General features: G+C 35.9%; 2 protein-coding genes across 4 annotated transcripts; one reads left to right on the top strand and one right to left on the bottom strand.

Annotated features, from left to right (window-relative positions):
- The first annotated feature begins 34 nt into the window (after positions 1 to 34).
- ccdc180 (coiled-coil domain containing 180) lies at positions 35 to 16,692 on the top strand. Of its 3 annotated transcripts, XM_063017921.1 has the most exons (38): positions 35 to 94; positions 2,282 to 2,448; positions 2,692 to 2,777; positions 3,158 to 3,267; positions 3,364 to 3,492; positions 3,738 to 3,848; positions 3,934 to 4,029; positions 4,144 to 4,307; positions 4,885 to 5,004; positions 5,102 to 5,181; positions 5,272 to 5,360; positions 5,442 to 5,561; positions 5,714 to 5,887; positions 6,415 to 6,530; positions 6,847 to 6,973; positions 7,072 to 7,114; positions 7,194 to 7,318; positions 7,425 to 7,612; positions 7,704 to 7,879; positions 8,268 to 8,448; positions 8,573 to 8,719; positions 10,264 to 10,408; positions 10,536 to 10,652; positions 10,733 to 10,831; positions 11,126 to 11,212; positions 11,312 to 11,499; positions 11,678 to 11,748; positions 12,301 to 12,415; positions 12,509 to 12,589; positions 12,815 to 12,884; positions 12,983 to 13,127; positions 13,208 to 13,368; positions 13,854 to 13,991; positions 14,070 to 14,181; positions 14,263 to 14,362; positions 14,888 to 15,029; positions 15,122 to 15,261; positions 16,417 to 16,692. In XM_063017921.1, the coding sequence occupies exons 1-37, from the start codon at positions 35 to 37 to the stop codon at positions 15,254 to 15,256; spliced, it is 4,515 nt and encodes a 1,504-aa protein (XP_062873991.1). In that variant the 3' UTR covers positions 15,257 to 15,261; positions 16,417 to 16,692. The 3 variants fall into 3 exon arrangements, 2 of the variants coding, with proteins under 2 accessions (XP_062873991.1, XP_062873992.1); XR_010015588.1 differs by lacking the exons at positions 15,122 to 15,261; positions 16,417 to 16,692 and having other exon boundaries at positions 14,070 to 14,185; positions 14,888 to 14,975; XM_063017922.1 differs by lacking the exons at positions 35 to 94; positions 2,282 to 2,448; positions 2,692 to 2,777; ... (2 more) ...; positions 3,738 to 3,848; positions 3,934 to 4,029 and having other exon boundaries at positions 4,212 to 4,307; positions 4,913 to 5,004.
- pomt1 (protein-O-mannosyltransferase 1) lies at positions 16,420 to 25,027 on the bottom strand. Its single transcript, XM_063017927.1, has 19 exons — positions 24,909 to 25,027; positions 23,891 to 23,997; positions 23,330 to 23,380; positions 22,948 to 23,094; positions 22,361 to 22,469; positions 21,998 to 22,057; positions 21,502 to 21,595; positions 20,908 to 21,063; positions 20,284 to 20,414; positions 20,081 to 20,176; positions 19,838 to 19,930; positions 19,034 to 19,130; positions 18,682 to 18,774; positions 18,176 to 18,296; positions 17,861 to 17,958; positions 17,259 to 17,372; positions 17,028 to 17,154; positions 16,729 to 16,906; positions 16,420 to 16,594 (listed from the first exon to the last, which is right to left on the bottom strand). The coding sequence occupies exons 1-19, from the start codon at positions 25,025 to 25,027 to the stop codon at positions 16,420 to 16,422; spliced, it is 2,166 nt and encodes a 721-aa protein (XP_062873997.1).
- Between the last annotated feature and the right edge of the window lie 2,735 nt (positions 25,028 to 27,762).

Here is a 27,762-nt window from a genome sequence, read left to right as displayed (position 1 = left end):
GTTAGCATTTGCTACAGTTAGCCTTAGCGCAACGATGGCTGAGACTCGAGTGGTTCCGAGTGGAAAAGTCTACAGACATATGTTTGATGCTCAGGTAAAAACTGTCTTTTAACTTGTTTAATGTTTTTATATGTATGTCAAAACAAGCTTTGGCAAATATGTGTGGATTTTAAGTTAATTTCATATCATTAAATAAAGCAGATAAAAACTTTTAAATATATATTTAAAACAACAAATGCTATATAACACGTCTTCTTTTTTGATAATTAAAGACTTATAATCAAGTATAAGACGTGTTGTGTAGCATTTAGTGTGTTCTCACTAGGTAAAATGTTTAAAAGAGTTCCATACAAACATGTAAATCAATGAAATCTGTATTTTGTAGCTGCTTGACGTTTTCATTGCCTTGAAAGAATATTTATTATTTTATTTTTTTTTATTTTTACGTAAATAAATGCCACAATGTGCCATTTGTTGGCTTAATTTTAAAAAGACACACTTCCTTCTTAGCTGTCTGGTGAATGGAAGTAGGATTTTATACAAGATCTCTTTGTTCTTTTTTTTCATTATTGACTTTGAACAATCCTGCCCAAATCACCAGATAAAAATCAGCTCCATAACAAGCTACTACTACTGTTTTACTGAGGACTTTTTTGAGGCTGCTCCGGTTCTGGACTGCTTTGCTTGGGGGGGCAGTAAAACCTAATGAGGGGGCATGTTGATAGTCATGTTTTTGAAGCCAGAAATATATTCAAGGCTTGATTTGTGCATGAATGATGACAGCCAAGCTATTGATACTGGCTTAAAGTGATGTATGAGGTAAAGAAATAAAAATGCATGTTTTCGAACTTAAACTTAAAACCCAATGATTAAAAAATACATGTTGATTATGTAAATGGATAAAAAAAGATTATCTAATTGTATTTCATTTTAATACGCCCCCTTAATTAAATTGCCATTACTAATAGAACAACTCTATTTCTTGAAAGGCTTTAATACAAATTTAAGTCAAAGCTGACAAATGTACCTACACACAGACTGAGAATATTCAAACGTGGAAATAGGAATGAGTGAGAATATTTATATTATTGGGAAATTAAAATATAAAGAAAACAAAAGAATACTAATTCTGTAAAAAAAAAAGTGTTTACCAGTATACCTGCCTCTCGCTCACACTAACAGAACATATACTGCCGAACTGAACTGTTTGGGGCAGTCTGCCGATTTTTATATGACTCAAAGAGCCAATCAGGAATAAGCAAGGAAATATCTTCACACTGTAAAACAAAATGCATTTTTGTGATTGGTTCAGAGATAATTTTAAAAATAGCCGTTGCTTGCATTGTGCTTGGGGGGGCAAAGACACAATTTGGGGGGGCAAAGACACAATTTGGGGGGGCCATGCCCCCCTCAGCCCCCCCCCTAGCGCCGGCCCTGATTAGGAGTCACCTTGGATCATTCTGGTCAACATACCTGATTTGGCACACACTCCGAATGCCCTTACTGATGCAACTTTGCAATCTGGTCTTGGGACCGGCACTGAGAGCAGACTGACAAGTGCACCTCCCATTGGCTAGGCCTCCCAGGTACAGTGTATTACCTGTCTGAATTAGCTTAGAATTAGCTTAGAACAGTTCCACCTAAATTACAACAGGTTACAAGACTTCCAAATGACATCTTGCATAATTTCCTGAGCAACATTGTACAATTTAGTGCTTTTTTTCTTAACTCGTATAAAGCTATTTTGGTTTTAAACATTGGAAATGGTTGTTTTATTGTGCAACTTAGTGACAGTTGGTGTCACAGTGATCATAATAACAAGGGTCTTGCTAGTTTGTTCATGTAAAGGAGTAGCCTAACTTGGCTGTAGTGGCTGTAGCTTATTTTATCACTATTTTATAATGGACTGACAAAGGTATTTTTAGTTTTAGAGATTTTATATTTGAGAAATAAGCTTTATTATATTTAACATGTGCAACATGTGAATATGTGACTTAATGGTGAATTGGTCAGACATTTAGTCATGTTTTTATAGTATGCTCCCATTACAATTTATGATACAATCTAAAGATTATCTATTAAAGGCCAAACATAAACCACATGCTGCAAAATATATTCAATGAGTAAACTACTCCATTAGCAGCTGATTAAGAAGGCAGTGGTAGTTCAGTGGTTAGGTTGCTAAGCAAGGCCTTCAATTGCTCACACTGTATTTAGATATTGTAAGTCGCTTTGGATGAAAGCGTCTGCTAAATGCTAAATGTTTTTGTTTCTTTTGTAGGTTCATTTGTCACTATCTCTTCATGAAACTCGGAGAAGGCGGGCTGCAAATGCAGGCTGTCTCAGTGGAGATGATCCCCTGAGCAGAGACACAGATACAGGAACACAAGAGCATCCTTTAAGAAATCACACTGGAGCTCAGCAATGCTCAGAAGACATCACCATAAGGTATTGTTACAAAGCTGGAAAGCCCAATTTTAAGCAAACATATTGTAACAACAGGATAAATGTTTAAACTCCCTATTCAGTGCCATGTCAATAACACATTTAATATTTTCATGTTCTATTATTAAATACTGTGGAATAGGTAAAGATGAACTTATGCAAACATTCTTTCACTCAGGTGCATATATGTATCACTTAAATGTCATATGTTTCAGTATTTTAAATGTGCAACATGTGGCTCAACAGGAACCAGTTATTTTCAGGCCTAAGGCCTGTACAGAGTGGAGACCAGGATGATTCGGAAGAAATCCGTGGGTTGCCAGACAAAGTTGGTTGGTAGTGTTTGTATTTAATCTTCAAAGCCCAGATTTCTTTCACATCATTTTTTATAGTTTTAAAAGTTCAGACAGTCCTGGCCAAGTTTTGTTCATATTCAAAGTAAAAAAAATAAGTCCACATAGTCTCTAGAAGCACAAACCTTTGCACATTTAATTGCACACTGATTGTGCATGACTGTTTACCAGTGTGTCATGTGCAAAAGTTACAGTACATGTAATATTGGAAGAATAGAAATTGTTCTAAAATTTGCCATAAAAATGTCATATTTGTTTGTTCCATGTTAAGAATATGTTATTTTCATTTAGAATTAGAATTTAATCTGCAGTGTCTAAAATTTGCATTCAGCTGTATCTCTGTGAACTTTTGCCCACAGTTTCAGCAAAGACCGGTTCAGACATTATTGAGAGACTTATGGAGAAAAAACAAAGGGATCACATGGAAGCTCTTGCTCAGCTCCAGAGGGACCTTTCTGTGCTCAGTATGGTATATGATATTCTATTCTGTAGTGAAGATGGATTTGTGAAAATGCTCATATTGTGACTGGTGTGTGGTCATTGTCTGTTTCCTTATTTTTCTTAGGAGTATGAACAGTTATTTATACAGACTGGAGAGGATTTCATTTTCAAACTGTCAGAATATGATGATAAAGTAGAAAGAATGTTGCAGGAGACTGAAAGCTTTGTTGATTTTGAAGCTTTTAGTTATCAGGTGGGGGGCACCAGTATTTTATTATGTGGCATGTATTATTTTTTGCTGTGTGTACTGATGGTGTGTGTAATGTAAAAATACTAGTCTAGCATATTGATCTAGTTCTGTCCATGTGTAGTGTGTGCAGAATTACTTAATCTTTCCCTGTTCTTAGAGCTTTTGTTTATATTTTAAATGATACTCAAGTACTGTTTACTATTTCTGTTTACAAGCTAGTGAGAGTTGTTATCTTTATTGTCACTCAGGATCTTCATGAGTTTTGGGATGTTGTGAGCCACGAATCTGTTACGAGGAGAAAATGTATACAGGAGTTGGATGAGACACTTCTCAAATATGAGACTGAGCGTGCATCACAGGTAGCATATACAAATGCTGTTCTTATAATCATCACATGTATAATCAGTACGTTTAGGAGTTGTTTATTTCTGTGTTTTATTTCAGATTTCAGCACTCTTACGGAAATACACTCTAAAACTTGAAAAAATCAGTTACGTAATGCCCTGTGATGTTCACCGACTTATTGATAATGAAGCCATGGTATGATTTCTCATTGAGCACCTCTGCCATGAAGGCCTGATTTATGAAGTGTTGCAGAAATGGTTATTGGATATTTTTCATACACTGGGGTGTAAAATTCTTTTTTTTTCATAGATGATAAATCAAGCACTCTTGGCAAATAGACGAGCTGTCACCAAACTGCATTTAAACTTGATGGAAAAGCATCTGCAAAAAGATGTTTCTTACCACCTGAGATGGGAGGCAAAACTTCAGGATTGGAAGAAAATCAAACTGCTTTCTGCAGTCAACCAATTCAAGTAAGTCCACTGTAAGACAGTTTTAAGCCATTATGGCTGTGTAGTAAAGGGCATTCTACACATACTATGGCACTTCCATAAAACGCAATATGTAGTACACTGATGCAGTATTTTTAGTATGCCTAAGATCCTATCTAGCCATGTAGCAATAAGCTACCTCTTAATTTTTTTTTTTAAGTGTATTTAACTTTGTATGCATGTTTATGTTTATTAAAAGTGTTTTTTTCTCATTTGCTTTTAAAAGTTTTTGGTTTTTATGTTTTACAACCATTTCGACTTAAAGTTGAGCAGTTTTTTGTTTTGCCTCCACTCATCATATCACTGCATCATTTCATTTAACCAAGTCACAATAGCTGAAAAAATAAAGACAAACTGTTGCTTTCTCAATTGAAAAAAAATTCTGAACACTACAGTTGGGAATATAACATGATATGCATTATATAATAGGGCAGTATGTATGTATTTTTTTTTAACACAGGCATTTTTTTATAGGAGGAAATATACGTTTTTTTTATTATTCAAAATAGTCACGGTAAGGACAAATTAAATATACTGACTTGTCATCTTTCATCTCCAGAAGTTTTATTGGCAGCCCTGAAATTCAGAACCCCAATACCGTACAAGATACTTTGAATTCAATGCAGACCACCCAGCAAATCTACAGTGAACAGCGTCTCAGAGTCCTTGAGCAAATCAGGTTAGGAATTGAAACTTACTGCAGCATGTTTATAATGGTAAGATAAAGTTGTATTATGTGAAGTATTATAGGTTAAAATTGAATTTTCTGTTTATAGAGCTATGACTCCACCAAAATGCACTAAATCAATAGCTGCTGAATGGTACTTCTCTCTGTGTTCCATTGATGAGCAAATAGGTAAGAATGTGCTTTTGCTATTCTATATGCATTGACATAATTTAACTGTCCGTTGTTGACTGTGTGTGCCTATTTTTTTACCATTTTTAGATTCTTTGCACAGTGGCACCATGACAAAACTGCGTAAATCTTTTGAGGATACCGGGCAAGTCTGTCTGTCTGAAATTGAATGCTTCAGGGTAAACCAAATAAGGAATGTAATGTTTTAGTTATATTTGTTTGAATAAAAAGAGTAAAATGTCCCTCTGTGTTACAAACAGAATAAAGTATCTACCTATGGATTCACCTCAGATGAAATACAAGAGATAGTTAATGCTGAGCTGCTACCTCTTATTGACGAGTTCCAGACCCAAGCAGAGGAACAGTTAGCAGCAATGGATGTAAGTTTATAATGTACTGTGTAAGGATTTCCTGAATAAGTTTAGCACACATTAGTGTAACCATATAATACAGCAACCACCTGGTTAGCATTAGACATGCACTGATCGAGTCTTAGTATCTGCTTTGGATCTGATTTTGACTTATTTTACAGAGAGCTATTGAGGATTCAGCCAAGACTGCTGGCATTATGTGCAAGTCTTTATTCAAGTTCCTGCATGGAGCAGCTGAACTCTGGGAGGAGCACAGTGCAAAGCTGCAGAAGACAGACCAGCATCTGCAGGATCTTCTAGATGAGGTCCGAGACACCTACGAACAACAAAACCAAGTAAGATCAAGTACACTCTACAAGTTGGTCTTGAATTTTTTCATGTCATAATAGTTAATATAGGCAACATAGTTAATATAGGCTGTTTGCTAATCTCATGCTAAATTAGAACAACTTTATTTATTACTTTAGAATGTTCTTAAAGATGAATCATTAAGTGTAACTGTTTTTCCAAAAATGTCATAACCCCAAAGCTGTTTCTATTATAAAAAGCCAGAGAACCCAGGCTAATGACATTATGGAATCTGTTTCACACTTTAGACTCTCTTTGCATGTATGCGCCATGACAAGGTAAACATTAAGACAGGAACCTGGTAAATTCAAGCGAAGACTTGGTCTCAGACTAAAATTCAATCTTGGCTTCTGATTTTGGACTAGACATGGAGTTGATGTGGTCTTGACCACAACTCTAGTTGGTTGTAAATTCTATACTGTTTTTTATAGCATTTCTTGTGGACATATAATACTTATAAATGTGTTCATTGCTTTTGCATGAGCCTAAAGTGGCCTGTGTTCTGTCTCTTCAGAAGAAAGAGGCTCAACTGGATTTGCTGATGGACAAACTTAGGCAGGAAAGCACAGAGGACACCCTTAAAACTGCATTGGAGAAGACACTAACCTTTTTGGAGGAGGTTAAGAATGGGTAATCAAGTAGTAGTTTGTCTGTGTTGTACTGCTACAACTTTATCTTATTTAGAATATAAAAATGCCCAGATTGAGGGCACTGACCACCTTATTTTGCATACATAAGATACATCCCATACAAATGCCCATGTTTGGGAATATTGGTTGTTTTGGTCATCAGAGCAGTGAAATTCCTCTCACCCAAAAAGCAAAGCTTTTGGTATGGCTGGCTCTGGAATCACAGGGTTCACACTTGAAAATTCTTAAAGGATAGGGGAATGCTTCACAGTTGTAGCACTCAATAACCTAAATAGTACTAATTCCATATTGTACAGGTATGTTGCATTATATAAAGCGGAGGTTGAAACCGTGGAGAGTTACCCTGCAATGGTCCTTGAAGAATTACGTACATACAGCTCATCGGTCAGTCGATACTTTTTCGTCAAGGAAGTATATACTCAGGTACAGTTCAGTATGTTAGCTGTATGAAGTTTTCCCTACATACAGTATATACATAATACATTGCAGATTTAACTAATACTTTTTGTTATATATTTCAGAACCATGAAGAGCTGCGGATCCTTTATCCTTCTCTTATGTTTGGTAAATTTAGTATTTCCATTTTTCACTTGTTTTTTTGCCATTTTGTTAAGTATACTTGATGTCTAACTGTTTGTGTCAGATGCTAGACATACATCTAACATGAAGAAAAAGAGACTTTCAGTACATCTGGAGAAAAAACCCTGCTCAAATGTTCAGACGGATCATCCTCAAACACACTCCTCCCTGGATTTTGCCCCCAATGATGTAGATATTATATTAATTCACTCTTTGCTTTACCTTCTAGCCTATTATCACTGTGTTATTTTTGCCTTTCTTTTGTAATTACATGCAATATTGTTTTCTTTCCTAGGAGGAACCTGATTGTTCTCGACAGGAGTCCAGACATTTTCAAGCCAATGAAACTTTCATTACCACAAAGGGAAATGTGTACAACTGTCAGGCTTTTCTAATTCAATCTGATCATGAAGTAACATTAAACAATATGAAACTGGAGCAAGCTTTCTATCCAAAAACTCTCATAATCGAATTACAAAAAGTGTAAGAACAAATTTTCAAAGCTAATAAATTATGGCATTTAACATATATTTATTTTATTTCCTAAAGTAAGCTCTCTGTGCCAATGTTGTAGTGTTATAGAGGAGTTCTTTAATCACCTGGAACAAAGATATCACTGGGTTTTAAATGATACAGTGGCCATCATGGAAGCCAAGAGACAGGAGCTAAAGTCTGAACTGGACCTTCGCCTCCATCTTCACAAGCCAAGAACCAGGAGAATCGAGATGGACATCCACAACGTTCGAGCAAGTATGTCCCCATTGTAAAGTTAAATAACAATATTATTACAAGTCAGCTGAAACGGCTAAAAATGTAAATATATATATATAGTCAATATTAAACAATGTGCACATTTTTATTTGTTCATTATTATTTCCTTATATGGTTAAATCAAGCCCTTTGTTGGAAAGTATCTATACAATAAAGTATAAATAAATTGCTTCTATAGGTATTGCCTATTTTTGTCCATGGAAATTGGCTGTATGTTTTATTTTATGGACCTGATAGCAGTGGATATGGCCTAAAAAGCCAAACACACTCATCAGAATATTGTACAATTACCTTGTTACAGTTTGTAGGTGATGGTATTTTTGATGCTACTTAATACTACTGTTTAATGTCTGTATTATGATTCCAGCTGAACTGATCTTACATCGAGATCGAGTGGATAGACACTGCAAAGGTATTCTACAGGCTTTAACTGATTTTCAAAATGACTTTAAAGATCTTCAGGCTTACCAGCACACATTAAAGAAGGAATTTCATACTAAAATCTCCAAAATGGAGGAGACATTGATCACTGCTACCAAGTCTGATAAGTAAGTACTTCTGTGATCCCCCAATTAAATTAACGTAATTTAAAAATTATTTTACTGTGTGTTATATGCTAGCTTTGGTTTTACAGTGCATGACTGATAATGTACTTGTGATTGTGATTAACAGGCTGGTTAAACTTAGTACTTCACTACAGACCAGCTTGGTTGATCACATGGCTGTTATACAGAAATCACAGAGGCAGTTTAGACAAAATCTGGAGATCAAATTTGAGGGTCTTAGAGAAGCCAATGCACAACTTATGAAATCTTTCAAGTAAGTCATTTTTTCCTCTTAAGTTTTGGTTGTTTCTCCAGAAAGTGGTAAATTAAGTCTCACATATGTTTCAAGAAAAAGTGTAACTCAAATCTGCATGTAATTGGTTATAAACAATGTTTCTAGATTTATTTGGTTTGAGTATATTATCTGTTCATTTTTTTATTTCAGAATTTTCATTGTCTTTACTAAATGTTTTGTAGTTTATTAGTTTATCTGCAACACCTTGCATATATACATATACAGGGGTTGGACAAAATAACTGAAACACCTGTCATTTTAGTGTGGGAGGTTTCATGGCTAAATTGGACCAGTCTGGTGGCCAATCTTCATTAATTGCACATTGCACCAGTAAGAGCAGAGTGTGAAGGTTCAATTAGCAGGGTAAGAGCACAGTTTTGCTCAAAATATTGCAATTCACACAACATTATGGGTGACATACCAGAGTTCAAAAGAGGATAAATTGTTGGTGCACGTCTTGCTGGCGCATCTGTGACCAAGACAGCAAGTCTTTGTGATGTATCAAGAGCCACGGTATCCAGGGTAATGTCAGCATACCACCAAGAAGGACAAACCACATCCAACAGGATTAACTGTGGACGCAAGAGGAAGCTGTCTGAAAGGGATGTTCGGGTGCTAACCCGGATTGTATCCAAAAAACATAAAACCACGGCTGCCCAAATCACGGCAGAATTAAATGTGCACCTCAACTCTCCTGTTTCCACCAGAACTGTCCGTCGGGAGCTCCACAGGGTCAATATACACGGCCGGGCTGCTATAGCCAAACCTTTGGTCACTCGTGCCAATGCCAAACGTCGGTTTCAATGGTGCAAGGAGCGCAAATCTTGGGCTGTGGACAATGTGAAACATGTATTGTTCTCTGATGAGTCCACCTTTACTGTTTTCCCCACATCCGGGAGAGTTACGGTGTGGAGAAGCCCCAAAGAAGCGTACCACCCAGACTGTTGCATGCCCAGAGTGAAGCATGGGGGTGGATTAGTGATGGTTTGTGCTGCCATATCATGGCATTCCCTTGGCCCAATACTTGTGCTAGATGGGCGCATCACTGCCGAGGACTACTGAACCATTCTGGAGGACCATGTGCATCCAATGGCGGTGCCGTGTATCAGGATGACAATGCACCAATACACACAGCAAGACTGGTGAAAGATTGGTTTGATGAACATGAAAGTGAAGTTGAACATCTCTCATGGCCTGCACAGTCACCAGATCTAAATATTATTGAGCCACTTTGGGGTGTTTTGGAGAAGCGAGTCAGGAAACGTTTTCCTCCACCAGCATCACGTAGTGACCTGGCCACTATCCTGCAAGAAGAATGGCTTAAAATCCCTCTAACCACTGTGCAGGACTTGTATATGTCATTTCCAAGACGAATTGACGCTGTATTGGCCGCAAAAGGAGGCCCTACACCATACTAATACATTATTGTGGTCTAAAACCAGGTGTTTCAGTTATTTTGTCCAACCCCTGTAACTGTGAACCAATAACAAATCAGAAAAAGTGGTCACTATACCTTTTTTAAGGCTGTTTTCTGAAGGAGGAAATTTTACACCCAAAGAGATAGAGAATTACCAAAAACGTTTAGAGAAAATGGCTAAGCGCATTGATTTGGCTGACGAGGCATTAATGCAGGACATGGAGGTCACAGAGTCCAAGAGCCTGGAACAGGTAACAACACTATATAATGACATAAATTAAATTTGACAGTACTACTGTTGAGTAGTAAAGCACCAGTGTTGAATGAGTAGCTGAGGCAGAACAATTGAAAACATGATATCCCTGTTTATCTGGTCAGGCAAAAGAAATAATCAGCAAGGCTGAAGAGAAGTGTCAGTGTCTGACAGTAGATCTGATCTTCTTGGAGAAAATTCAAAGAGTACTTACAAATACACAAGTCAAAATTAAAGCAGAGGTATTTTCAACAATTTTATTGGTTGTTAGGATTTTTTTACGAAAACATGTAGATCATTCTAACAATGTCTTCACTCGCAGGTCATGAAGAGCAACATGCACAAAAAAACAATCAACAATAGGATGACTGAACTGGAAGAAATGCTTGATGCTTACAGTCAACCTTGTCCAGACAAAAAGGTAAGTCCTTTTTACAGTCATTTCAATTATGTGTAATGTTAATGATGGACATTTTAACAACACTTGCACAGTGAACCATAAACAATGATCTGCCTTCAGTCATCTCTGTACCTACGCTTCATGCAAATATAGAAAAATAAAAAAAAAATGTTACTTTTTATTCAGTCATTCATGTTTTCTTGACCGTGTTAATGACCTGTTTTATCTTATTCTTTTAAAATTATGTCTGATATATTCTAACTACATATGAAATCTAACTGCTAATTGAAAATCTAAAATGTAAATGTTTTGCAGGCAGTTACATCAGACGATGTCTTTAATTTAACAACATACCTAATAGAAGAATTACGAAAGAGATGTCAGTACCTCAACTGCTATTTGGTATGTTGCTGCACCACTATCAGTCACTGGTCTGTACAGAATTCTATACTAATTACAATCTCCTTTAAAATGAGAAATTTTTTTTGTATTGTACTACAGGACCACCATATGGCTGTTCCAGTGCCTGACACTCCATTGCAGGGGGCATTTGCTGTGGCTGCTCGGCCACGGTCCCGTATGCAGGAGAAGATGAAAAACCCTGATGAGGACTCTCTTCTTCAGCCCAGCCGCATGGGAACTGCCTTCGTGGATGATGCTGCTTTGGGAGTGATCAAAGGGCTGCTCAGGTAAATACCAAAACTACAGAACTCAAGTGAATGAGTAAAACATTTACCAAAAGACTTTTTTTTTTTTTTTTTTTTCATTCAGACACTGCAAGTGCTATTAAAAAATTATAAAGGTAATTGAACACCAATTTAAACTTAGTATATCTGCTCTCTCGTTTACTTTCTCTTCAAATTCTAGAATAAGCAAACCTCAAGCCAACCAAATGGTCAGTGGAGATCTAGGGGAGAAAGGCCAAACAGCAGTAACAGGTGCCTGCAATTTTTTTCATCCTAATGTTTAGTAGTAAATAGTATATAGTAGATTAATAGTATGTAGCATTTCATGCACAAAAAGTCTAATACAACTTTTCCATCACAGGGTGGTAAAGCAAGAAACTTTTACAAATGCATTATCCCACATTTGTTCATTATTTTATTGGCAATTAAGTCATACCTACCGAAATTCCCACCTTCAACTGGTCTGTTCAAAATGTTGAACTAGAAGTTGATTTTGCAGTAAATGTGGTAAGGGAAACAAAACCTCTAAACAAACAAGTATCATTACAGCACTGTGTAAATCTGATTTACACAGTAGTTATTGTTAGCTTGTTTATCTAGTCAAGTTCTTGTGACTTGACATGGATGTTAAACATTTGTTTTTATTTAGTATTGGTTTTTTGCCTCTGGTTTTTGGCTGTGCCCTCACTTGCAGATTTCTAGCTGCTGTATGATTTTTGAGACTTAGCTTGTTGCCAATAATTAAACCATTTAGCTTTATTTTACTAGTTATTTGTAGTTATTTTTTCTTTTCTGGGTCATCAGTTCCTGTTGCACCGAGCTCTCCTGCAGGGTCAGGTCAAAAGTCAGCCAGATGTTGGATCCCATCAGGTGTGGAGACCCTGCACAGGAGATCAGCTGAGTCTGTCAGCTCACTCAGGTTAATAATCACATGGGTTATTTAACACAGTAGACAGCACTTGTGATGCTAATAGGCAAACTGTTTATTGCACTATACTACTGTTATTTTCAGTGTGAAGAGATTGTCCAAACCCACACGCTTCGATAAGAGATTTCAAGTGTTTGGCTCTAAACCTGAAGCCCAACAAAAACTGTAAGTGTTAGCAAAGAATGTGATAATGTGCACTCATATTACAATCACTGTTAGATTTCAGTAGTTATCCAGTTATTCAGGTGCTCATGGGAACAACATTTACAATTTTCTTTTTTCTGCATCTACTGATTCTGTATATATAAACACATTTAGAATTTATGTAAGTACTCTTATGAGCACTGCATGTTTTTTTGTGTTTTTTCTAAGTAATTTGTATTCTTTTAGTGTCACTTTCAAAGTTTTCATCACCAGTATTCTGTGGGAAGCTAATGATGGTCTCCTCAGGATGGCTGAGGTACTTAATTAATTAGAATGTTAATAGCAAACAGTAAACGGTTGCTACAAATCCAAAACTAGTCTTTAAATAATCAGATCTATTTACTCCATCATTAGGACTACTACAAAAAGAAGGAGCGTCGCCCAATAAGCCGACCTCAGTACATACAGGATACATTTGAACAGTGTGCTGAGGAGTTAAACAAGAGACTCCTTGTCTACCAGAGTCAGACTGAAGAGTACCACAGTGGTTGTGTGCAAGGTCAGCATTTAACTCTAGCTATCAGATTAACTAGCAATGAGGTCTCATGTTAAAGCCATTGGTTTCTATTCTCTTTCTAGAGTTCCAGCAGCAGTTGAAGACAATTGAAAAGTTTGTTTCTCAGGTGCCTGAAGCACTACTCACAACACTGAAAGACCAGCATTTGGAGGATCTGAATCAGAGTATGAAGCTCATTCACCAACAGTTTGAAATGTCTCAACAACAAAGTGAGCAAAAGAAGGCAAGTGGTTATTGAAATAATTAAATGAGGCCTAATGTAAAATGTATACAAATGTCCTTTTATCCCAACATTGATTAGCCCATATTCAGGACAATATTTCTGGTCGAGTCTTTTTATCACACAAAAATCTTCCACTATGGCTAGTGAGACTAAAAATTTGATTAGATTGGCAGCACACATTCTGTGAAAGAAAATGGCACCTGTGCACTGTGGATGAGTTTCAAATCAGGGGCCTTAGCTCTAATGTGCATATAGATCCGTACCTTTGCTCTAAGTTCAGTTCAAACCCATTGAAAATAAATTTTAATGACCTTACCAGTCAACACCATTAACTGAACAATGATGTCTTTGTCAGTTATTGTTTAGCAAATTAATTATTGTCTTTCTTAGTGTAGGGTACAGAAAATAGGTACAGACCACAAACTTATTGAACTTTGATATATCCATTAATACTAAACTGCAGTATTAATTGTACTCCACCATAGAAAGAACACAGCAGTCAACTGCGTGTACGTCTAAGCCACCCAGCCTGTGAGGAAGAGCTGAACCGTCTAGTTACAGCTGAAGACAACAGGCATGATGAACAGAAAACAGCTATTCAGTTTAACAGACTGGAACTCCAGGTACAATTTACACCGTTAATCCAACAATTTGAACCATTATTTGTGGATTTCTTTAATTCTTTCTGAATTGTTCCAAAGGCCTTTATTATGAAGAATGCAGACGAGTTTGTGACTGTTCTCGCCACATTGACTGAGAACTTGCTTTTTCAATTGGACAACATCCTGATGCCCAGTGAGGTCCAAGGTGGATGTAGGTAACCTGGGATGGGATTATGCTAATGCATATCAACTGGAATGTTTGTTTTCTAACATGAGAACTTTCTGCTTGCAGTGGTAGTTTCAAAACAGGAAAAAATCACACCCCTTATTCACCATAGACTAGCTGGTACTCTGCTGAAGGACAAAGACTTTTTATTTGAGAGAGGGAGCAGGTACAGACTGATTTTTGTTTTGTTAACACTTTTTACCAAATCAAACACTTCAATTTCGTTATTATTTAAAAATCTAGATTTGAGGTGTTTTAATGAACTCAAAAGTGCATGTAAGGGACTCAGGTGGCACAGCAGGAACAGCTGGTTGACGAACCACCTCATTGCTGCTGCAAAACTGCCAACATGAACCACAGAACCATATAGAGAGAGTAGCATGGTCTTCTGTATGCCACTGGCTGGTGTAAAGATGCAGCACATATGTCGAAGATGAAATAATTATGTTGGAATTCGGACAAACGATAAAAAGTGCATGTAAAGTCATATTATACTAGCAGCAAATACCAGTTATTGTATAAAATAGATGCCAGTTGTGCAATTGGCTTGTAAAATTTACATTTGGTCACGAAGGGATATGAATGAGCTAATACATGTAGCACATTAGTCTTTTTTTTGTGTTTAAGCAAATAGCTTTACTATTTGGCCAACATGATTTAAGTTTATGTTTATGGCAAATATATTTTACAGAACTTGGCCAGGAATTCGTTACTATAAAGCCACCGATGACTCGTCTGAAAACCAACAACAGCGAGAGACAGCCAGCATCACTACAGCTAAAACCACTATGGCACATCTTCAGGCTATAGAGGTTCGAAATGCACTGCATCAGGTAAATGAACACAATCAGTATGGCATCTTTAATCTATTTCTAAACTATTGTAATGTTGGTGTTGCTGACTGCTGGGATCTTTTTGACTGTAGAGCTATGAGCAGAAGATCATGAAGGAACTGGAGAAAGTACAAAAATTCAGCCAAGAGCAGGAAGCTGAGCTGCTGCGTTGGCAGACGCATTGGCGAGACCAGTTAAAGACTCTCTCCTCACTCAACTCAGGATAAAAAAGGTGAATAATAGATTTTCTGTTTCAAACAGATTTCTGATAAACTTTTACCCAAGTAATGAGCTACCTACAGTTATAAATTATGTACAATAAATTTTACACAGAAACCTTTTAATAACAAATTAATCAGATAAAAACTAAGAAACCCAAACCTCAAATCTTTTCAAAGAGACTAACGTTTTTATATTCTGTGAGAACTTGCTGGATGTGCTAAATGTCTAGCTTTCTTTGCTTAGAAAGAAATCCATGTACAATAAATATACAAATGAAAAATATTTTACTTTTATTATAAATTTGTTCAGTTTTGAACAGAATTTTATCATAAATTAAAAACAAACTGAATAGAACATTTTGTAAAATTCAGCAGCTAATGTACAAACATTCTATTCTTAGGCGTTACCCAAACACAGGTAAACAGTACAGACAGACTACAGGTAGTAAACACAGCATGTGGGTAACATTATGCCCATACTAAAAGGACTTGAGTATTTTGCCCCATGTACAGTACTAAGATTAATATTATTGTCAGTTTACTAGCAACCAGGAACTATTACAGTTTAAAACATTTTTGGCAAAAAATCGCCTGTCCTCTCAAACTTAATTTGGACTGTTAATTACATAATTCTACTTTTATTGTATGATTAATGATTTGAAACTTAGTACCCTTACTGCTGCTTAATTTACTTTCTTTAAGTCTTTTAACAATGTGCACATGATGGCAGTTTGAAAGCTCACTTATTTACTTACTTATTATCTACTTAATTTATAAGTTGGCTGTTACAATATAAACTGTTCAATCATGTTTAATTGTCTTGCGGGCAGGCTGCTTGATACATCCAATGCTATTCACAATGTAACAGCTGTACTATAGGAATTTATATCAAAACACCTCCCAGCCTCACAAAGCGCACCACTCCACATTTGACATTTTGATAATAGTCACTTGGAAACCTCTAATTTAATTCTTACTTATTGTGAACGAGTCTCTTCGACATTAGTCTCCAAAACCTTGGACATTCTTCTTGCCTGCTTATAAAATCCTATTGACAAAGGTGGGTCTGCTATTTTTAACCTATGTTAAGATTTTTATAATGAAGTCATTGTTTTCTATTGCTATCAGACTCAAGTCTTTTTCCTTCATCTCTGTTCTATAATCAGGACTCATCGCTTTCGTAGAAGAATATCCCAGCTCTCTCTCCAGCGCAGTGTGCGCAGCTGCTCTGAAGTTAGCTCTGGCTGGCCATATGTGAGGGGGCTGAAGGTATGATAGCAAAGATACACTGAGCACAAAGTTGCCAGGATTACTCCACCAAACGCCTTTTGATGAGTGGGAGATCTGAAGAGACAAAAAAAAACACACACACAGCCATGGAAACCCTTGTAGTACAAAGCCATGTTGAATTAAAGTCTACAGTCTACACAGACAAACCAAAATATTGTGGGGTTTTTTTTGTTGTTGTCTAGTGTTACCTCAGTGTGTAAGTGTACAAGTGTTCCACAACCACAGGTATCTGCAGAATCTGAAATATAAGAGCTGGAAGGTAGTGGTACAGGAACAATGTCTTTTCCATCAGAAAGAAGGGCAAGTAATTAACTGCCCATCCTCCAGAACACACCACACCAGCCAACACCAACTGCTCCCAACAGGCTGTAATAAAAAAAAGGGCAAAAACTGCTGTTTATCTACATTTTTTTTTTTCATGGTTTACCACTACTTTATCATGGTCAGGGTCATGGTAACATGACACCAATGCACTTGTAATTTGTACCTTCAGGAATGTCCTCTATTTTTCTTCTTCGCCTGAGTAAATAGGTTAAAAACAGGGCTGCATACACGACAAGAGCCAGGTTTGCAAAAGTCCAGGTAACTATGTTCCCCAACAAATGGATTTGAGCCTTAAAAAAGAAAAAAGTACATTTTATATTACATCATAATGATACAATTCCCCCCTTATATTAATAAGTACATGTTAAGAGAGAACTTTATGAACTCTTTATACGTTGTTTGATGAATGAAGCCAGTATGCGATGTTTGTGTCCATGGTGATCCATTCCAGAGGTAAGGAGCTGTACTTGTGCTCAGATTCTTCATTTCTCAGAGTCAACATCTTCCACTATTACACACAGAGCAACATGTAAGAGACAGCAATCAGTCCTGTTAAAATAATGGACACCATGACACAAAGCAGCCTCATGTTACCATTTCTATTAGTTCCTCATACCAGGCTAATTCAGTGCTCCTTTAAAAAAGAGCTTAAAATGTTTTGCTTTCTTTTAACTGATAATAAGTAAACAGACTGTATTCAGGTTGCTTTTAATTTCTTATGCTAAAGCCTGATGTGTGATGCACAAATTGTAAATGAGTGCTTGTTTAAAACATAAAAGATAACCACAGAACTTTGTGTCTTGCCCCCAAAATCCTGTTCTTTTAATTATCTGCTGCCTCACAGGCTTTGTGTTTTCTTAATACAACCCATGCTAAACTCCTTTTTTTTATTTTCTTGTAGTGGCTCAAAGGCAGCATGTATATACAGGTCTTGTATGGCTCTGGTATAGTTTTAAAATAATTAAGTCAGATATGTTACTAAAATGATATTTGTACCTGCAGCTCCAAAAACTTGGCCATAAATGTAAGATTTCTTCTGAAGTCAGTGTGTGTGGGAGTGTTAAGCTCTAGTTCTCGTTCTCTCTGCTCCTGACCTGTAGAGGACACAGTGAAATTACTGTACAGACACACAGGAGACCTATTTTTGTGTACAGAAATTTCTTTTTCTATAAATGTGTAAAATAAAAACATCAACAATAAAATCTCTGATGTAACAACACTAATGATAGGATTAAAAATAGGGATAAATCTTGCAATTATTCTGTACTCACTAAGACACGGATATGCTCTTAAAGAAAGAGAATCTCATACTCCTGCCATATCGATGCTCTTCAACGTTCCACATTCCACTCTGCTGGTAGCCTTTAAAGATCTTATCTCCCACCACCTCCAGTTGATGGAAACCCCAGTCTGGAAGAGACACTCCACTCATCTGCATGAGAACAAGCAGAACATTATTAAGCTCAAGCGACATGCAAGTATAATTAACATCTGCAGAAAATTGTTACATTTCAAAAAATAAAACTCCTGGCATGTAGTTTTGTTGTTAATGCCAGAGGATTAATGCCAAATAAGATCTGTGCATGTACATATTCACCGTGGTGCCTGTGGAGCCCAACTCATAAAACTCTGATGCTGTTTGTCAGTTCTATTAAAAGACCAAAATTATTCATCAAACCTTCACCAATATGTTTAACTCATTCATATTAAATGTTTTAGCATGTTTGTGGGGTAACTGGTATAAGATCAAACTACTTATTGTAACTAAATATTGCCTTATTTGTATAAATACAGATGTGTGTACACTAACGACGAACCTTTAGTATAGCAGACGTGTTGACATGGATGAGCCGAACCTCTGACAGAATAGTCTTCCACACGTCTCTGTCTGACTCCCGGTTTGTAATGTCCTAAAGAACAAACAGTAAAACTTTTGAATTTTTAAACTTTAGCTTTACAAACTTATAGCGTGTTTATAAATGGAAATGAAGTTGATTTTACACTACATTATTATTATGATTAAAATATTAGTGATTAACAAAACTATAATAATCAGTGAATATGAATGACATTAGTAACACTTAATTTCCAAATCTAGTAATAGTCATGACTTCACAACACCTGGTTGTTAAATGGCATATGTTAAGTGGTTTATTACATGATACTCACCACCCTCCACAGATTCTGGGCTGGCATGGACACATTAAAATCAATGTAACCAGACACTTCCTGAGAGTGAGGGCTCATGGGAGCTGCAACATCATGCCTAAAATGTACAACACACATTTACTCCATTAGAACAGGGGTTTTAAACCTGAAGCCTGGGGTCATTTGTAGCCTGTAAGAAATGTATATGAAACCCACTCTTGTGAAAAGAGTTTTTGTTTCCTCTGAGACTAGCCTGTAGTGGAGTGGAATTCTGCCATTCTTTCCTGCAGTTATTTCCAAATTCTGCATTTGGAGTCACCATAAAGCTAAAACACTTACTTATTCATTTTTATTAATCACTTTATTATGTTTTGGGTCACAGTGGGGTGGCACCTAGAAACACTGGACAGAGGGCAGGAATACACCCTGGTCAGGGCAACACACACTTACACATTTAGTTTCTTACACCCAAGGGCAATAGAAGTCAAAACAGGTGCTATAGGGAGCACATGCAGGTCTGCAAATCCCCCTGGCCAAAACAGGGTGGTACAAGCAGCCAATGAGTTACAGTGAGGTATTAGAAACAACTAGATTAAGAGAAAAATGCCAAAACACAAGCAGGCATTTAAATGGGCATCTAGTTGTGGATTGTGGAATTGCATAACAAATGGTAACCATATTAATGTTACTTTCACAGCAGACACCTGAATCTATATTATCATAAAGCAATAAAAACTAGCTGCTTTAACGTACATTAATGTAACTTTCCTGAATGTAATATCATCTAGTATTTATGACTGTCAGAGACAGTGAGGATTTACTTACGTGTTGAGAAACCGTGATGTCATGCCGTGCAGCAGCTGTATAATATCACCATGTCGGACCGGTTGAGGGGGACTGTTCACCACAAGGCTCTGCCTATAAAATGAAAATAAATTACTGCATTTTTTCTGTATTGCATTACAGAGGACCTCAGTTCTAGACATACATTTAATTTTGGTTTCGCATACTGATATGATAAAATTACTGGACTGTCGGATGCTATGTTACTGACAGGGTTATTAATACCTGCTTGGATGTTTGATAATCCACCAATTGTTAACATCTTTGAAAGGATAGCATGTCACCTGCTGTTGATGGGAACTGCCACGTCCATTTTCATACCTTCGCACACAGAAAGTGGAACACTGGTGCTCATAATCTGCTATTTCCATCTGTTTACATGTTAACTTAGACACAATAATAACTATAGCAAACTGCAGATGTCTGACCTTATAGGATAGTTGGCTTTGTGGGAGTGAAGCCAGCACGGAACGGGTTTGCTGGACACACTACGCAGAGTCACCTGAGAACCATATGCTACATCCAGAGGCTGGCCCTGAGTGATCCTCGCCAGGCCTCCCTGTAAATTACAAAATCAACTATTCTGAGTAAATGAAAGGTTTGAAAATTGTTGATAGTTCAAAAAAGCCAATGATCAAAGTTGAGATTTTTGCTCATTAAATAATAACTTTTATTGGAAGTGCAGTTTAAATCATTCGGCATTAAGAGTTTTTAATATATGAATTCATGCCTATTTTAATTTTGAGGGCAAATTATTTTTGGAAACTTTTTGTCTAATCATTAGAGATGAAAGATTAATCACTGTAAATTGTGTAATACCACGAGTTTGGTGCCAGTGAGCACTCGCAGGCCGACACAATAAGCTGAGGGACAGCCTGTTGTGTGCAGTGCAAAACCTGATTTTGATTCTAAAATATACATTTCAAAATTAGCATTTTGAATTGTATAAAAACATGAAAAATTTGTATAATTTTTATATTGTATTAATAGTAAGGGTTAGAATTTTAGCCACAAATTTGTAAGCAATTTTATTGACTCTGTGTTAACGTTACCTCTAGACTAGCCTGAAAAGCACTGCTCATCATCTGGTCATGTGGTCCACTACGGTGCAATAGAGTCAGGTGTACATAGAAGAATCCCAAATACAGAATGACTGGGAGCACCACAAGTGCCAGGAAACGGGCCACAACCTGCACTAAAACTTTACCCTGCAAAAGAAAAGAGAAAGTATAAATTTGCTGCAGTTAGAAACCTAAAAGTCAATGTGCACAATATGGCCAAAAGTATTTGGACACCTGACCATGAGCATCCCATTTCAAAAAGAAAAACCGAGTGACCTCTTTGTGATCTTTTTAGCTGTAATAACGGCCACTCTTCTGAGAAGGCTTTGCACAAGGCTGCTCAATAATAGACCTTGCTTTGCTCAAAGGGGCAAAGTCATGCTGGTACAGGAAATGACCTTCCCTAAACTGTTGCTGCAGTTGGAAGTTTATAATTTCTTTTATAAAATTGATTTATTACACCTGTTAGCAATTATTGTGGCTTAAACACGTGAATTCAAAAATTAGAAAGGGTGTCTCAATACTTCTGTCCATGTAGTATACATCTGATATTTTGATGATAATCACTATTCACAAATATCTTACATTGCTTAGTGTTTTATCACCAATGACTTTCCAGGTGTGAACTGCTGCCAGACTGAGGAGCAGCAGGTAGGTGAAGAGACCCATGTACTTCACTCTGAAAAAATAAGACGGATTTGTATTTATTTGAACCGCCTAAGATGCCTTTATAAGTGTAACCAAAGAAGTAGATTAAATGTGGCGTATGTCATTTTAGTGCCCTTTGCTGTGAGGCACTGTAGAGCTTTTACTGTATATTTTCTTTAACTGACTTCACCTCTCTAGTGAAATAAATTATTTCAAGTGAGCTGCCTTTAAGTTCTAATACATTAGAAGTAATGTATGTTTCTGTACCAGAAAGACCAAAGAAGAAGCATAAAATTAAGAATTGTAGAAAACCCACTGCATGGAAATATTACAAATCCTACGATTATATTTGTATAGGCATGTACACAAAATGACATGTACACAGATAAACTGCTTGAAGTATAAAGTCATGATGTCTAATAGCTGTACTTACCCCACTGCAAATGCACAACTAGCTCCACAGAGGATGAGCCACAACCATCTGCTTACAGAACTGGAATAACAAACATTCATATCAACACAAATTCAAATACAACCCCAGATACTGGAAAAAGTAAATAAACACAGACAGCTATGATTTTCAAATCCTTTAACCTATATTCAATGAAAAACACTAGAAAGACAACCGTTTAATGTCACTACTAACATTATAAATTTGTTGGCTGCAACAAATTCCTTTGTGTTTGATAACTTTTCATTTTGCAGATGTTCTGTAATTGTTTGGGAAAAGAGGGCACCACACTGTTGTGAATGTTGAGCTTATAGCTTTAGACCATCTATTGTAGCCAGTATGTACCTGTTTGATGCATTGTGGAAGCGCAGGTAAGACACAACAGCAAGCAGTAGAAAAAAGATCAGCACTGACTCCAGCAGCATGAAACGTGACTGCACAATCAACGAGTTCTCTGTTCAAGAGAAAAAAAGATTTATGATACCGAAGATTTCAGATAATAAACACAAAATAAAAAACAATACAAACAATACAATACAAATATTGTACAAACTCCAGTTATTGCAAAGTAGGGATATTTTGTAAAATGTGTTATTTCTCTTAAGCCTTTATTTAAATGATACAGAAAAATGACTTTTAATGATTTGACTGGCAACTTGTTTGTATTCTTTGTGTTTATGGGAAAAACATTCATTGTAAAATACACATTAACCCACTTTCTGAATTGCTTTCACATTAAGTCCCTATACACTGTTAGATTCTTTACACATTTTGACTGTCTAAAGATAAGACAAATATAAAAAATGGCTCTAAAACATATAACCTAGACTGTAAATTGTTAAATACCTAAATGATGAATAATACACAAAAAGGGAAACGGAAAATAGAGCAAAACTACTGAATTAAAAGCTATAAAACACTGCAGCATTTACCCATGATAAGCAGAATGGCAGCTCCAAGCGCAGCGAGATGAGAATATCCGAGATCCACCAAAAGAAGGTAACCGAGGGGCACACAAAGTGACCCAGCTAAAGCAGGTATTATTCTGAGGGCCAGTACAGGAACATTACTGGTGTATTCTAGGATGAAAAAGAAAAGGATGTTTGAGTTAACATGAGGAAACTACTACTTTTATTATGACTTTTCTTACATAAGCATTAGTAGCTTTTAAACATGTAAAAACATATTTCAGAAAACTGCAGTTGCTCATACAGTATAGTGCTCATGTATAGGAAGAAAAAAAACAAAAAACATCTGAAATATTCCTTTTGTCTGCTATAACAATGTAGCACAAATACATTATTTGTTACCTACCTGCTCCGATTCTGTTCCAGACAAAATTGCCATCAAAGCCTCCCAGGTAGGCTGTAAAGAGTACAAGATTAAAATAAGATGTGGCAAAAGTGAACGGTAACATAACAGATAAACAATCATTATAAATGTCTCTAAACCGTAGGACAACAGACTAAACATTTCCACAAGCACACAGACTAGGCTAGACTAGTTAATCTTTGGACACTGTAGTTCATTCTGATCTAACACACCACTGTCTTCTCCTGTCTTGTTCAAGGCACCAAGAAAAAAAGTAAACAAATACAGAGAAAATAGTGTGCTCCTCTTTTGTTAAATGGTAAAGCTATATTTAAGAATTGGTGATTAGCAGATGTTTCCATGAACTTGGACAGTGGATATGAAAAAGGTGATTAGTGGTGTTTATTTCACAAATATAAGAAACATTTACAGCATGCCACAGTGTGTAAATTACGTAATTCAAACTCTTGTGAGTACTGTTTTATCTAAGAAGGTGCACACTGCCCACTCTGTTGCCAAGATTTGCAAAGATTTAACAATGTATAATTTATTTATAGATTTTACCTCCCAATGCCAGAATCATGTGCCCCAACGGTGGTCCACTCTCATCAATAAAAAACACCCTCTTCATGTACAGAGATACAAACTGACCATAGTAAACTTCATCAAACCTGCAAGTCAAAGATATTTTGCATCATTATGGAGTCTGACTCCATGTTAAACTCACATGCACATGTAAATCCGTGTGTAACAAAAATTCCTGTTGTTGGTACTACCACTGTTAAGAGTCAGAGCCTCACCTTCAGGGAAGCCCTTCAGTTTTTATAGGTACTGTTTTGCAATTGGAAACAGACAAATTAAACCTGTGCTCTAACATTGGCATCAAAAAGTTTGACCAAAGATAGTTTTAATTACATGAACAAAAACCTTATTTAAATTACAAAACATAAAAATACACATTAATCTCAACAACACTGGCAATACCGAGAAGCATGGTGATTAAAGCATCATCTTTAATGATCTGGTCTGGGGTGGTTGGTTTTATTTCCAGTGAAACTGATACATTGCAGTAAGTAGAGGGCATCAGGAATATTGAAATGTTTTCATTTTAGTCAGAATCGACCAAATGACACAAAACATGGCAAAGATTAAGCCGTTTGAAAGGTCTTCCCAAAATCCTAAACTCAAACCTACAAAGAATATTGTTACTGTACTGAAAAATCAAGTTATGTGCTAGAACAACAACAAATAGGAAGTGGTTAAATATTGATAATAACTAATCAAGGTGAAAATAGCTAAGAAACTAAAGAATTTAAATAACTGATGTGCTGTAATTAGTAACAAACTTACAGTAGTAACATTTCTTCTTGTGTTGTAATTGTTCAGTCACAGAAAAATAAATGCTGCAAAACTAAAATTGCATGACATCGTCCCCTACAAGTGTGTGTACATTATAAATTATTAAAAGACAATCTACAAAACCCTTAAAAAAAAACCTTACTAATTTCAACTAGCAATATGAATGAGATAAAAATGCACATTTAATAACATAACACTATATAATTGTATAATAAATACTTACACCACAGCTCTGGGGAACTGTATTCCGTACAATCTGGTCAGAAAACTGAAAACTGTTACTGCAACCAGAAGCACGTTGATTTCTAACTGTACTGTTAGTGGTAGTTTGACACCCAACATGCTTTTAACTAACTTTGTTTAATTAATCGTACAATAACGTTCTATATCTGGGCAAACCAGTTACAGTATTTAGATACAGTTACTGAGTAAATGACTTCAAACAAAAAGCATCTCATTTAAAAACAGCTTCCATTCATTTATTATTTACTACTGTAGAGCAGAACAATTAGTAAATGCTGGGTGTCAACGCGTGTTATTTTCGAAAACACGCTTTGTATTTAAACATTGTCCATTTTATAAAATAAATAAAAGCTTGCTAATAAAACATTGTGCGTTCTTAAGGTACTACAATGTTTAGGAAGAAGCTGCACTATGTCGCTAACATCACAACTGTTGGTAATTTCAAAATAAAAGTCGTCCTGAAAGCTGAGAGCAGCACATTTGCTCGTTAGAGTTTAATTCGTATTTAAGAAATGCAAATAAATGTATTATTATATATGCATAATTTATATATGTATTATTTATTTACACGAATTATTAATGTATATGTCTTAACTTAGAATAGAAAAGAAATAGCTTTTAAATCCCGGCACAAACTTTAAACAGTAAAGTTAGAAAGTTAAAATAAGTGCCAAAAATTAAATCCTTCCCCACAAGTACCTATGAATTATATTTACATTTATTAATTTTGTTGTGACAAACCTAATTATTTAACCTAGTTATGTTGCGACTAACCAAAATGTAACCTTGTTTGGCAATATTGTAAATAAGTGGATGTTATGTGATAATAATGCAAACCTATTCACAACTTAAATATAATAAATGTGTTTGCTGGGTTAAAAAGAAATCTATTGTGACATGCAAATGACAAGGTCAGAATTTAATGTAAAAAGCATAAATCCATGTAAAATGTTTAGACTGGTGATGGTGTGATAGTCTGGGGAATAGTGGTGTGATAGTCCCTTTAAGTCAGCATAGATCAAAATTTTAGCTCAAATATTTACATTGAAAAATGACTTTAATTAGTTTGGAGCTAGAGTTGTTTAACATTGGCTGTGTTGAATATTTGGTGTTAATGTTTTTTTAGTAATGGATATAACAACTAGATTTGAATAAATGCTGGTAAATTTTGTATCATACCATTCATACTAGTAACAAAGTCACAATAATAAATAAAATGAATACAAACTTTTATTAAGGACAATAAAAATAGTAATTGTATAAAGAGAAAAATAAACAGAGAATAAAGTATATAAAATGCTCTTATTGTGAAATTAACAATATGTTAAATGCATATGGGTCATATTTTACCTATAGCATAAAATACAGAACCCAGATAACAGATCTATACTGTATTTCAGACATTAATAAACATACAATTATGTTTTACAGTAGGATAATTGCTATTATTATTTAAATCCTTTCGGGGCAAGTCCCGAAATGTCTTTGAGTGGCCCAGATTTAAACATTATCAAACATCACTGAAATCTTTTCAATACATTTTCAATAAAACTCTATAAACATGTTTTTAGTTTTTTGTAAAATTATGGATGATTTAAGTATAGATTAAAGTGAAAAAATAGTAACTATAGGCATTATTCAAAATCAAATCCACAACACAAAAGTTAAGGGGTCTGTATAATTTCTGAATCCACTGTATATTTCCTTTAGATACCATAACCAATAGTATATCAAGTGCTCTTCAAAGATGGATATTTAAGTACATAATGTATGGCCTACTTAGATCTGCGTTTAGATTTCTTTGGTGTTACATCAACAATGACTTTTTTTTTTTTTTTTTTTCAGGTTTACTTTTCTCCTCTTCTGACGCTGTATTTTCTGCTTCACTCTGACTATCCTGAAGTGATGGATTGTTTTTCTGTGATGATCTTTGTTTAAGCAAGACTTGCTTTGTTTTTACACCAGGTCCTGCTTCATTTCTGATTACTATTTGAGATTCTGTAAATGAAAGTTTGATTTCCTCTTCTTTGGATCTCTGGATCATTACTGTTAATCTGTTCATCCAACCTCAGAAAAAATCATCATCTACAAGATCACCAGATTCAGTCTTTTTATCTGTTCTCATCTCATTATGGGTGCACTCATTCAGCTTAGCCTGGCCACCTACATCTTCTCCTGTGGATTCCACAACCACTTTACAAGAAGTTTCTTCTTGATGTTCTATGCTGTATCGTTTGGATTTCTTTTCAGATGTGACTTGAATAAGTCCGGTTCTTTTTCTTTTTTGGAGTGCCCTTCCTTTATCTGCTTTTGCATCTTCCACTTGCTCAAGAATTTTACTTGTGGTTGGCCCTTCATTATCTTTTTCTTCTGGCTGTGTCTCTTTTACAAATGTTTTCTTTGACAACCTTTTCTCCAGAGAACTATACTGTTTTCCAATTTGGTGATCAAGATTTGCACTTCTTTCTTCTTTTTTGTCAAAAGTATCTGGCTCTTTTTCCTCCAAGATTTTCTCTGATTGATCTACCAGGATTTTCTTGTCTGATTTTCCATGTATTGTTTCTACCCTCGCACCTATTGGCAACATATGTTTTCCTTTTACAATCTCCTCCATCTTTTTTGCTTTATCTTTAGAGATGTTTGTCCTTTGCTGTTTGTCAGAGGTTACTGATTGTTCTCTCTCCACTTCTTGCTCATTCTCATTATCTTTTGAAGATGTCTCATTTCCCTTTATTTTACTCTTCTGTTTGACAGGAGTTCTGGTCTTCTCAGTCTTTCTCCCTGCACCTTTTTCACAAGAGGCTTCACTTATCCGTGCCTGAATCTTCATTACA

This window comes from Trichomycterus rosablanca, chromosome 21, assembly GCF_030014385.1.
Source record: "Trichomycterus rosablanca isolate fTriRos1 chromosome 21, fTriRos1.hap1, whole genome shotgun sequence".
Classification (NCBI taxonomy): domain Eukaryota; kingdom Metazoa; phylum Chordata; class Actinopteri; order Siluriformes; family Trichomycteridae; genus Trichomycterus; species Trichomycterus rosablanca.
The sequence above is the reverse complement of the archived record's forward strand: the minus strand, read 5'-3'. Positions and strand labels throughout refer to the sequence as shown.

What these genes read in the sequence shown, in the direction of transcription:
- ccdc180 (XM_063017921.1), top strand. Translation starts at nt 35, where the DNA reads ATGGCTGAGACTCGAGTGGTTCCGAGTGGAAAAGTCTACAGACATATG. An exon ending in ACCTTTCTGTGCTCAGTATG is followed by an intron (nt 3,268 to 3,363) that starts GTATATGATATT and finishes TATTTTTCTTAG; the next exon opens with GAGTATGAACAGTTATTTAT. An exon ending in TTAACAGACTGGAACTCCAG is followed by an intron (nt 13,992 to 14,069) that starts GTACAATTTACA and finishes ATTGTTCCAAAG; the next exon opens with GCCTTTATTATGAAGAATGC.
- pomt1 (XM_063017927.1), bottom strand. Translation starts at nt 25,027, where the DNA reads ATGTTGGGTGTCAAACTACCACTAACAGTACAGTTAGAAATCAACGTG. An exon ending in TGCCATTCTGCTTATCATGG is followed by an intron (nt 22,470 to 22,947) that starts GTAAATGCTGCA and finishes TCTCTTGAACAG; the next exon opens with AGAACTCGTTGATTGTGCAG. An exon ending in ATTATCAAACATCCAAGCAG is followed by an intron (nt 19,931 to 20,080) that starts GTATTAATAACC and finishes TTCATTTTATAG; the next exon opens with GCAGAGCCTTGTGGTGAACA.